The following is a 13,031-nucleotide window of genomic DNA, read 5'->3' as shown; positions in this document are numbered from 1 at the left end:
ACACTTTTGGGGGAAAATATTTTATTTCTAGAAAGGCAGGACACAAAAACTGAGCGCTTACTACTTTAAAAAAAAAAGGTGAGTGAGGTAACCTCCCTGTCGGCTACTTTTTTATTTGCCCAGTAGGTGGCGCACAATGCCAACAAGGAGCAATCTGTGCTGGCTGATTCCTCCCCCTTCTTTCCTCCCTCTTTGGAAGCCGCGCATTGACATGGGCCTAACGATTCTCGGATCGTCATTATTTGTAACCATAGAGCATGAATTGCCTCTTGAGGTCATCAGTGAGAATTTACGACTGGTCAACAAAAGCACGTGATTCCCAAACGCACCCCCCACCCCACCCCCATATTTGGCCGCATACATAGCAAAAACGAAGTACAGTGCATCGCTATAATTCATTAATACATCATAAATCCTCAAGCACAGGGGTTATAACGACCACGAGCCCCACAAATCAAGCCCTCCAAAATACAAACCCAAATGAGTTCTTACTTTGTAAACTCGTTCTCAGGACGCTATCCTAATGCCCCAGACTATCAGCTGTTAAATTATGGGGCCGGCAGTTCCATGAACGGATCTTATAGAGATCCAGGCAACATGCACGCCGGCTCTTACGGGGGATACAACTACAATGGAATGGATCTGAGCATCAGCCGATCATCCTCCTCCTCCAGCCACTTTGGAGCGGTTGGGGAGAGCTCTCGCGCCTTCTCTGCCCAAGCAGCGCCCGAAAACAGGTTCAGACAAGCGTCCAGCTGCTCCTTGTCTTCTCCCGAATCCCTCCCTTGCACCAGCAGTTCCAGCAGCACCAGCACCAGCAGCAGCGGCGGCGGTGGCGGCAGCAGCGGCGGCGGCGGTGGTGGCGAAAGCCATGGAGGCAAGGCAGCCGGGTCCTCCCCTGCCGACCAGGCAGCCTCTGTCGGCGCGGCTAGCGCCACCGCGTTTGCTGAGATAGACGAGACCAGCGCGTCCTCGGGGCCCGAAGAGAGCGGCTCCCAAGTCAACAGCAACGGCGCCCGAGCTCAGGCAGAGCCGATCGCCACCACCACGCCGGCCACGGAAGGACAAAGCCCGCAGATATTTCCCTGGATGAGAAAGCTTCACATTAGCCACGGTACAGACTTGCTCCTTTTTAATTTGGCTGGGGTGATCTATGCGATGTGTGCCTGCGCCTTCTGTCTGTCTGTCTGCCTGTCTCTCTCTCTCTGAGTCTGTAGTCTGTGTGTATGTGCGTGTGTGTGTGTGCGTGCGCGTGTGTGTACATACATACACACAAATACACATAAAACATAGGATTTTGGCAGGACGTATTTGCTTTGGCGACGGGAGAAGGAAATCAACCGCATTGTGGGACCACTTTCCTGTCTCTCTGTAGATGCCCTTTTCTATTTGCTTTCAATGTCTTGTTTCTTTCACTATAACGTTCAGTTCTTAAAGAGTATTTTCTTCTCTTAAAAAAAAACCCATCGAGGTTCCCTCCGTTTTTTAAAAAATAGAGTTTTATCAGCATGGCAAAAGTCAAGCTGAATTGATGGTAACAATACTAGTAATAGCGCTTGTAACAATCTTGTATCAGGGGAGAGCGGAAGGGAGGGAGATGGTTGAAAGTAGCAATAATTGGAAAAATACAAGAAAAGAGATGGGAAAGATAAGGCGAAGGGTTAAAGCAGGAAGGCTGTTTGGGGCACAGATGTGTCTGCCAACCTCTCTTCCTCCCCCTCCCCCTTCGTCCCACATTTCCCCGTCTGCAAAGGGCGAAAATCTCTGTTTCTCCCTTCAATCCGTGGGGTAAAAATGAAAGAAGGGTGCGCGCCGCAGAGCTGGAAGCAGGAACTGCCTTCCCTTCGCACGCCGCGGCTAACTCTCCTTGGGTGGGAAAGCGAGCCCTAAGGATTTCAGCGGAAGTCGCTTCCAATGAAATGTGGCCGAGGTGGGGAGGGTTAAGGTGCCAAGAGAGTCGCTTCTCAGCCTTCCAGCCGGCCTGTTTAGATCGCCAGTCGAATTGGACTGACGGATAAAATAGGCCGAGGAAAGAGAGACGAGGAAAGAGGGACGCGAAGGGGCTGGGTTTCGGAGATTGTCTTCGGAGACCAGACTCCCTGGACTGCGAGACAGGCCCCCAGAGTAGCAGTTTCTTCCCAAGAACCTGCGTGGAGTCAGATTTGTTCTCGACTCCTGGAAATATATAAATATATGTACATATAGGGCTGTAGCGATTGTGTGAGGAGAGCGGGGCATAGACTTAAATTAATTAGAATTAAGGCTGGAGCCAGATTAAAACGAAGGGTATTGACTTGGAGGAAACGGAGACGCAGAGAAGACGTGTGCTCAAATCGCTGGGGCGTTTTGTCTGCAGTGTAAGGCGACCGAGGTGGAAACAGTTGAAAGCGCGGTTTCTTTCTGTGCCTGTGATCTAAAAAGAGAAACCAGACCAACAAAAGGCATTTTTTCCCATGTCCTGTTGTTATTATTATTCAGATATGACCGGACCGGATGGCAAACGAGCCCGAACGGCGTATACTCGCTACCAGACCTTGGAGCTGGAGAAGGAGTTTCACTTTAACCGCTACCTCACCCGCAGAAGGCGAATAGAAATAGCCCACGCTTTGTGTCTCTCCGAAAGACAGATAAAAATCTGGTTCCAAAACAGGCGAATGAAGTGGAAGAAAGATAACAAACTCAAAAGTATGAGCTTAGCATCTGGTGGTAGTGCTTTTCAGCCATAAATTATATCAAGGTGGAATATTAAGAAATAGAGAAGAGGGGCAGGAAGTAAGAAAGTTTAAAACAAGCAAGCAAATGAAAAGCAACAGCCAGATTTGTTTTTGTTAAGTTGGAGTACTGTAAAGTGAAGCACTTTCCATTCAGCATGCTGTTGATTTTTAAATTATTATTATTAATAATTATTATTATTAATAATAAACAATTTCATGGGTACTATTATTCCAAGATTGTGTCTTTTGCTGCAATCACCCCCTTTAAATTAAAAGATAAAATCCAGAGGCTTCTTTGATGCTTTAGATGTTTTAAATGTTTGTGTCCGTGCTATAATGATGCTTTCTGGAAAAAGTTAGCATGTCCTTTTCTTTTCTCTTTTCTTTCTTTTAATGTGCTTTTTAAATGTTATAACTTATTTATAAGCCAGTATGGGGAAAGAAAGATGAGTTCTTAAAAGTTCACAACTTTATGTGGAACCCTACATCTTTTCCTTCTACTCTCACGTTGGGGGGCTCCTGCAGTTCACTAGCAGGAAGAAAAAAAAGAAAGAAAATTAAAAACCATCAACTACAACAAACCCTTTTCTTAAAAAAAAAACCAGTATATCTCTCTATATAAGCTCATGTATCTGTCTTTGAAATTGTCAAGTCTGTGATTTGATTCCTGGCCTTGTTTTTATCACAGGCCAGTTCTGCAACTTTCCTTCTTTCTTTTTTAAATAAATGTGAGTGAAGTTCACTTTAAAAGGGTATATGATTGGACCAACCATAGTATGTTTAAAATGTTTGTAAATACTAGAAATATTTCTACAGTGACTAATAGGAAGTTTTAGTGGGCAGGGTGAATTCAGTGTTTCTGTGTGTCTGAAATGGCATTTGTCATGTCTAGCTGCCTGTTCTCATCCTTGCCAAGACGCTGTTCGTATTGGTTTGTAGCCTTAACTTGAAGTCAAATAAACGTTTCTCCTGGCCAGAAAAATAGTGCCCTTCTTTGCATTTCTTTATTCCACCATTTTCACAAGTCACAGCATTAAAGTTACTCATCAGCAAAATCTACATTTTAAGAAGAGGCCCAGAGAAAGTGTATACTCTTCACCCACTGCTTGACCCAGCTTCCAGGTTCTCCTTAGTGGTCTTTGTCCCGTTCTCTTAAAATCTCTAATGAGCCAAGGATACAAAATCATCCCCTGTAAGCGTATTAGATGCTGAACTAGAACAACTCAGAAAAAAGAGAAGCCAGTGGTTCAGTTCTCAAAAATTTCTTTCCTCCTCAGACTAAGACTCTGGCCATATTCTTGACCAAAAAATTTCCAAAGATCACAAAGGCCTTTACTTTCAGGTAAATGTGATTCAGATTGCAGCTCCAAAGACCACAAACCAAGCATTTAGGGAGTCACTGAAGTTATCATAGAATGACAACATGCCAGTGAAATTTTAGAACTAAGTACATATGTTATTATCTGTTCTGTTTGCTTCTATATAATCCTGCAAATATTACACACACAGGCACACACACACACTGCATTCAGGATGGAAAGATCACAGTTCTCAACAGAACTAAAATAAACAATGTGCATGAGGCAATTTTTCTTTTTCCCTTTAAAAATTAATCTGGTAATCTAAATTTCTTTTCTTTCCCTCCTCCCCTTAAATCACAGTGCTATGATTAAAGTCTGTTGCAACAGGGAAATATTCTTTGATATTCTTAAAGTACAGCTTACAGCAATGTTCTTTCCCTCCCTCCCCCCTCCTTCTCCCCCTCTCTATCTCCCTCCCTCTCTCTGTTCCTCCCTCCCTCCGTCTCTCTGTCCCTCTCTCTCTTCCTTCCTTCCTCCCTCCCTCTCTCCCTCCCTCCCTCCCTCCCTCTCTTTCTCTCACACTCTCTCTCTCACTCACTCTCTCTCTCTCTCTCTCTGTCTCACACACACACAGACACACACACACACTCTTGTAGTAAATAAAATTGGTCTTACAAACTTACCCCAAACTCTTTGGTTACTTCTTAAAATGGTTTTGAGAGGGCTGGGGTGTGAGTTGTAATTTCCAAAACATTTTCTCGCCTTCTCTTGAGTATACATAGACACACCACACCCGCCCTGTGCGCGCGCACACATACATGCACGCATGTATATATTTTATCCGTAGTAAAGTAAGTAAGTATACCAAAAGTGGCTGTGACATTAAGATGTCAAATGGATAGGGTTTTATCTAGAAGTTAGATCGTAAAAATCGCCCAGACCTCAGCCAGATACCCCTCACTGGCTCTCAAAAGTCACGTGAGGTCCATAAAGTTAGTTTTATGGTTTTGGGGAGTTGACAATGTACAATATATTTCACATTCTCCAGAATGTTAAGTGACATTTTAACTGCCTGCTTTGGCTTGGAAGGGGGCAGGAAAGGGAGAACACTTTTCCAGGCAGATAAAGGCAGCTCCATTGCAGAAATAGGAAGCATTGATGGCACACTGTTTACTCCAAAGAGGACTTAGGAGCTGCTAACCTTAAAGTAAGTTCTATTGAAATACTATCTACTTAAATGAGTTTTAAAGAACCAGGTTGTTACAGATGGAGTGGAGGGGGGGGGGCAGGGAGCGGGGCCTAGAGGGAGGGGTTTCCGTCTCCTTTAGAAACTTTCCTCTGCATAAAATCTGAGTGAGAACACCTTCACCAAGGCTCCTGAATTACCTGAATGTGGCCCACAATAATTTTTGTTTTAAAAGCATATGCTTTACTGGAAACAAGAAAACAACAACAACAACAACAGAGTTAACTATTAATAATGACATATTATTAGAATAGATGAATACACTAATAGGACTTTATGTGTATTCACTCCAACTTATTTGCCTTATAAAGCACTTGGGGAATGTATTGAATTCTTGGGAGTATTTTGATGTCAGAAGTTTAAGCATGACTGCTTAAGGACAGACTTTTATCAAAATATGTGGGGTTGACTTTTGTGTGCTACCTTTAGGAGTCAGAGGTGCAAGGGTGAGAATGGTTTAAATATTCTCTGAGACTTGCTTTATTGTTGTTATTGGTAGAAATCTGCAGATTCACCACCTAGAGCTGGTGAAAACTTAATAATTAAAGTCCTAATCAAGGATCTAAGAATTAAGGTAGCATCATAGATACAAGAAATTCCAAGCAAGGTTGTTGTTATCTTAAGAAGCTCTAAACAAATAATTTGACACTTTGCTTTTAATCCACACTTTCCCATTTCCTCCAGCTTCTATTCTCCCCCTTCCCCCCTTAAGCATTTGGTTTCAGGACATTTTTTTCCCTTGCTGTAACAATTATGTCATCCCCCTTTCTCTAGAATTCCTCCTTCCTTCCTTCTTTTTATCCACAACAAAGCAGTAAATATCCACTTCTTGTTGCCACAGGAAAGGCCACAATCCACCAGAAAAACATCTTGTGAAAGTTTGTGGCCATAGGAGGAGGAAAATCCTAAACCATAGGAGTTTAGGATTTTCTGGTAGAAAATAAGTATATGTACTTCTCCTTCCCTTTATTTACTTGGACTATGTAGGCTTTTTTGAGGGCATGCAACTCACACAAAAATTGTGGGATGCATACAAGTACACTATGTATCTATGACTTATTTTATATTAAATTCACTTATGAGTTGAACTTCATTGACAGATACTTCTGTCATTCAAAGAACATTTTTTAAATCACTTCTAGAGCCTTGATAAAGACTAGATTTTTGAAATAGAAAAAGATCACACAGAGATCTGTTCCCCCAAAATATTTTTAAAGACTCCTATTTCTTTGATCACCCCAAGAAAAGGAAAATTAGTAGATTAAATTCAAGATACCCAACCTAGATGTTCACAACATTTTTTTAAAAAAATATTTTAAAATAAAATTTAAAAATTTTATATTTCCTAAGATGGATCATCTAAATAGAAAGTCCTGACACTGAATTAATGATTTAACTTTAGAAATGCTGTGTTTAGAAATGTTGTTGTAGTTATCTTTTTTGTTAGTAAAAACTAATATAAACATATTAGTTTATATTGGGGAAGATTGGGAAAATCTAATTGGGATATTAAATTCTGTTCTTTTCTTCTTTCTTTCTTTCCTTCCTTCCTTCCTTCCTTCCTTCCTTCCTTCCTTCCTTCATCCCTGGTTCATAAGAGCTTCCATTTGCAGTATAAAAGCATACAACTTTTTCGATCAATGGTCTTGATAAAAGCAGGGCTTTAGGGCTTGATAGATGCCAATAGAATATGCTGTATAATCCTTTGGTAACTAACCAACATACCTTGCTTGGAAGTAAATCTCATTGAGTTTATTCCATGGGTTTATTTTCCAGTAAAATAGCACAGGATCTGGATTGTCACATTGTCAGCCTAAATGGTTTGGAATTGTAGACACAATTACCAGTAATTATCTATTCTTAGCTTAACTTTGACCTCCCAAACACATCACCTCAACTTTTCTCTTTCCAGTGAATGCTATTGTGTTCCCATTAACTTCAATTAAGATTATAGGAAATCAAAGAATTCAGGAAGCTTTACTTCTCTATCAGCACCAAATTTCACTAATTTGCCACTGTGGCACTTTACATCAAATTTCCCCCCTCAAAAGTACTGTATTGGTAGAAAGTATTTCTGAATTTGAGATGTGGAGTCATCTCAGAAATATGCTTACCATTTATTGGAGGTTTTTCTTCCAATAATGTTCAAAACTGTAGAAGACACCATTAAAAGCAGAAACAACAAGACCATCACACAGGGCAAAACCTTGAAAACCAGTGTCTCTAGTTTTGATTTAAGAATTGAAAGAGGATAATCTTTGGGTATAAGGGATCTTGTGCCAATTCCCTGCTGCTTTTTGGCTACAAAGGTGAGAGAACTCTTGTCTTAACAATTTGTGGTGTTTACATTTTCTTCCCATTTCCGCTCAAACCCTTCCCCTTCAATCATTTAAATTAAGGTTTTATGACCATGCCATTTGGTAGACACATGTTTTGGGGGTTGTATAAGAGAGGGTAATTTCTATTGCTTCTTTTCTCCCCATTTAGATTATAAAGCATGTTGTTGGTTAAGGAAATTCTTATTGTTGGTTAAATCAATTCTTGTAACTAAACTTATAAAAAGGAGGTGATGATGTAGCCTCCTTTTTAGGAAATGCTGGGAAGATAATAATCACTTTCAAATTTATTTTCAATGTGTTCCTTTTGTCACTGTATAACACACTTTTGATTATGTGCATTTATGTCTGTATGCTTGTGCAGTACGGAGAAGTGGGGAGGGCATACAGTGAGATGCGATCCAGCCATAGTTAGGTTCCTTGAAATCTGATTTCAATCAACGAATGAAGTTCCACTGAATTCTATAAAAACATTTCTAAGTTAATGAACAGGAAATATAAATAGCATTGGGTGATTTGGATTAGACTCTTACAATAATAATAAATGCTCCATTTTATGATTAAACTTTATAGATTATGCACCAATCATGCAATTCTCTGTATAAAATACTATGATCTCCTCTCAGGAAGAAAAATAATACATATGACATTATTTTGTACTAGCACTAGCATCTTATAATAAACAATCAGATGATACTAACTAGAAGAGTTTGATACAGAGTAAACTGTTAGCAATACTGTCCAAGTTTTATAAAGACATAATGTGATTGTGAAGGAGATATTCATAATCATTCTACAGGTTTAATTATTCAATCACTTTATTCTTACCATTCTCTACTTTGTTTTCTTCAGATAGTCATTTTTTCCTATGCTTTAAGCTTCTCTATTCACTTCTTTGCATTTGTCCCTTATGTGTAAACTTATGTCCTTCCAAATATAGAAACCACAGTGACCATATGACAGTGAACTGAGAATTAAGTATTGCTAAACTCAGTATGAGATAATCTCAAGGATACTGGCAAAAGACTGCACTGCGGACCCGCATAGCACTAATTGGAAAGGCTTGTTCCAGCCAAGGATACCTGGAGTATCTCAAGAATCCAAGGTCTGAATCAGAGGTTTTGATGTAAAGATGGAGCATTGTCTACAGAGTGACCCTTCTCTTTTGTATTTGAACTAGTGCCAAGAAGGGGTAGCTGGTGTTGAAAGACAGCAAAGGTGGGGGCATTTGTGAACAAAGGGAAGTGGTGTTTTTGCTTCCTTCTAGTTGAGGTGAAGAAAAGAAAGGTAAAGTTTGAAAATGTTGCTGCAACCGTACATCATTCCATTCCAGCTCCTCTTCCTACTCAAGATAAATATATCTGAATCTTCCGGCAGTGCAGTGCGAGTAAATAAGTGGTGAAATTGTCCTCATTTTCTTTTTTTTTTTATCTACTTCTGCAACCTTTTCACTGAATTTCTTATTTTTATGTCCCTTTTATAGGACATTCATCTTATCCTGGTTACTTTTAATTCTCCACAAATATCTACTGGACCACAGAAAGACTCAGCAATCACTTCATAGTAAAGGAAAGCAAGAATTTCTCTTGCTTTTGATTTCTTTCTTTCTTTCTTTCTTTTTAAAAAAACCTAATCATTCTTTTGAAAAAGACTGAGACTATTCAGAGCAGAATCAACAGGAAGAGAATTCTTTCTAGATAGCAGATGGTTCCTATGCAAAAAAAATTTCCTTGTTATAAACTGCACCATGCTATATCCTTAAAGCATTCAGTAGTGAATTGTTCTGGCATACAATATAAAAAATCTTGCATGCAGTCTATTTTTCTGCACAATAAAATTATCATAGTCAAAGCTATTTTATCACAAGCAAAATCCTAATCTTCTTTATCTTTCTGAAGAATTTCTAAAACTGATCAATAGGAAAGTGATGGAGATATTTTTGAATCTTACATTTAAACATTTAAGAAATATTTCCCATGTAAAATATTTCAATAGGAAATATGGTGGCAAACTTCTATAGAAGCTCCTGTTGCTAAAATGGCAATTTGCTATTAGTAATCTGATTGGACTAAGGTAACTAACAATTGTAAATAATAAACTATGCAGAGAAATATATAGACATATGCCCCCCCTCCGCCTTTGCCGCTGCAGTTTTCCACCCTTGAATGGTCCCCATACCATTTTACTTTACCATAAAGTAAAAATGGGCCAGTGTATTCATCACATTTTAATCTTTTTCCAATTAATGTTTCCAGTCCACCCATACACATTGTGAAGGGTGTGGGAGGGGGTGTTGAAGAAGAGGAGAAGGCAATCTGCTCCAAACCAGCCAATATACACCTCTCTAAGTAGTACATTTGTCAGGCAACAATAGCTGACTTCTTGACCATGAAAGGTCAGATCCAATGTTCTTTGAAGTCAATGCATAAACTCCCCTTGAACTCTATTGGCCTCATGATAACCAGTCTACCCTATTCATTGCAGGCGCATGTGTGGGTATAAACTATTGTATGAATGCTTCTTTCACGCTGGCTCACATACAAATACACAGTAGAAAGCTCAGTTACAATTCACAATGGCTTAGTATAACCCACATAAATATAAATATTTATACACATTTAAATAAATACAATTAATGCAGATTTACTGTGCAATTCACAAGCCACTGCCCTTTGGCTAAATCTGGAAAGGTACAATGAAATATTTGATTTGTGACTTGCAGACATCACATACCCTTCTTTGAAGCAATTGTCTTGAATGCAACTTTGTTCTAGTGATCACCAATCAATGTGTAGGGTATCACCTTCAGGCACCACTCTGCATTCAGATTGGGAGATGTTATACATGTGTGCTTTCTCTCACTCTTCTGTGCCCTCCAGAAATATAGTATTATAATTCTCATTGTTTCAAGCCTGTTGTTATTTAGAGACTAAAAGAGACATAGAGACACATTTGTTTATGTACACCTATACCTGATATACAGTTAAGCAGCAAACAGTTCTGAGCTTTTTTGGGGATAGATAACTTACAGGATGAAGATTGGACAATATAGCTTTCATAACAAAGGGAACACCTCTCCTTAGTTTCTGAGTTGGAATTTCCTATTCAAAATTGGGACCTAAACAGCCTATTTTCCGAAATCTTGTTGGTGCTCAGTCCTTGTGAGGAAGCAAATAAAACAGAGGGAATGTTGTTTATCTCTTCCCAGGATTTTGGCCTTCTATCTGGTTTAGAGGATGCTGTACAATGGCAGAGATCCCATGAAGTAGTTTTAAAAGGTCTCTGTGTGAGTGTGGGTGTGGGTGTGCGTGCGCGCATGTACTCATGCACACACACACACACACACACACAATTTCCTAATTTTCCACAGACACATTATATATATATTATATATATATAATTCCCTAAAGATGGGCTCCAGCACTAATTTGAAAGCTTGGATGACTAAATATCTGGTTCTAGTGATCAACTCAGATCCTGCAAAACACACACACACACACATACACACTATTTACTTATTTACTTATATTGAAGAACTGCCTATTTCCGTCACAGAGGGATTCTTGGTGGAATGGAATAAAATATTAAAAGCATAAAAATAGTAAGTAAAATTTAAAAAGAGGCAAGGAAACTTGCTAGGTGTGCGTGTGTGTGTTTGTGTAGTTATAAATAACTTGATAATAGAATCTTTAAAAAGTGTGCTAGTTGTGTATAAGTTTAAATCATCTTTATTTCAATAGGAGATACTTGCTTATTTCTCATTGAAATCAATAAGATTTTAATATATTTACCCTGAAATTATCTTCATTCTAATTCTTTATATTTTTACTTTTGGAAATTAAACTTCAAATAACATTGCAGGACAAGAATAGAATTAAACACATATTTCCCCCTCTTTTTTCTCAGTTTTTCCTGAATTCTCATCTATTTTCTCTTCCCCCCTCTAACATACCTCATCACTGCCAAGGAAAGGTTACTGAATATTGCATCTAAAACATTTAATTAATAGGACAATAGTCAATGCTCATTTGTCCTTTTACTGAAAAGAATAATGGTAATACTATTTCTACATTTGTTTAAATAGTATTATTTAAAATGCAACATAGTTTTTTTAAGGTGTGGAGTTCGGCTTTTTTCTTTCTCTTGTCCTCTTTTTTTACAGGGACAGAGAAAGGGAGAGAGGAGGAGGAGGAATTAAAAATCTGTGAAAGGATTTTAATTAAGAAAATTAAATGAAAAGGGGGCACAAATGAGTTCTGTGAAGGGGCGGGAGAAGGGTGAAGAGGAAGCAAAGCAAGCTATTCCAAACGATTAAATCACCATTTTAACAGTGTAATGGGGTTTGCATACTGAAAAGTGGGGGACGGTTCTTATAGCTCATCAATAATTCATAGGCACTGGGGATCATTCCTAGGTCAGCAGACAGAGGTAAAGAGCAGGCATCTCTGAAGGGGAAGGACCTCCACTTCCCTGTACAAATGCAAGGGGAGACTTTTCTTCAAGTGCTCTGGGAGTGTCCCATTTTAAGTCCCATTCATGTCACTAGACTTCCCCCTTCCTCCCCCCCTTTTTTTGCAAGCTTTCTTCCAAACTTCTTTCATTCTTATCTTATTGAATTGGTTGTTTATATTTTTCTTTTAAAGTTTCCTTTTTTCCTCTAAGGCTTGTGTGTGATAACATCTTCAAACATTTTCCTGGGCAGTTTTAGGCAAGTCCCTATCATTAAGTATCACCTTCAACCCCATAAACAATTTCCAAAACTGTAGAGTAATGGGAAGAACTCAGAATGTTGCTGGCAGGATGAAACATTAAGGTTCTGCTTTGGAAACATCTCATTTCCCCCAGAAGTCCATTTCATAGGAAACCATCATTTTGTGGAAATTTGGGGACATATCCAAGGTTTCTTTGAAGATAAAATGAAGAGGTTTTCTCCTGTTGATCATTGCAGCCCTTTAAACACCTTTTCTTTCTAATGCAAATAGATGGACGTTTATTGCAGCCATTGTTTTAGATTTTGTTTATGTTTCCTTTTCCTTCCTCTTCACCCTCCCCCTTTTTTTGCTAACCCACTGATTTCTAGGCAGGGTGAGCAGCTCTGAGTACAGAAAAACACAACTAAGTAATAAGAAGGAAGAGGAAGAGAGAAGCCTTGACTCAGGAAGACTTAGGGGCTCTGCCAGTTTCTTACAATGTCTGCTTGTAGGTGAGGAAGATATCATCAATTTTGAGAAGATAGAAAAGAGACCAAGCAATGAACTCAATTGGACAGAATGTCATTTTGGGTGCAATTGACCTGTACTTGCCATGCCAAGATCCCATCCTAGTTTTTAACTATCAAATAAAAATTAACCACCAGAGAAAGTAGCCTCTTTCTTGTAAGAAATCAAGAAGTCATCACTTGTTTCCTCTTTGAAACTGAAATTTGGACATTCTT

At 39.1% G+C, this 13,031-nt stretch overlaps 1 protein-coding gene across 1 annotated transcript; it reads left to right on the top strand.

The window, feature by feature from the left end:
* The first annotated feature begins 420 nt into the window (after window positions 1-420).
* Window positions 421-3,670, top strand: HOXB5 (homeobox B5). Its single transcript, XM_032237715.1, has 2 exons — window positions 421-1,114; window positions 2,479-3,670. Exons 1-2 carry the CDS (start codon window positions 481-483, stop codon window positions 2,724-2,726), a joined length of 882 nt encoding a protein of 293 aa, XP_032093606.1. The 5' UTR covers window positions 421-480; the 3' UTR covers window positions 2,727-3,670.
* Window positions 3,671-13,031: the final 9,361 nt, after the last annotated feature.

The sequence above is a fragment of the Thamnophis elegans genome, chromosome Z (genome assembly GCF_009769535.1).
Source record: "Thamnophis elegans isolate rThaEle1 chromosome Z, rThaEle1.pri, whole genome shotgun sequence".
Lineage (NCBI taxonomy): Eukaryota > Metazoa > Chordata > Lepidosauria > Squamata > Colubridae > Thamnophis > Thamnophis elegans.
The sequence above is the reverse complement of the archived record's forward strand: the minus strand, read 5'-3'. Positions and strand labels throughout refer to the sequence as shown.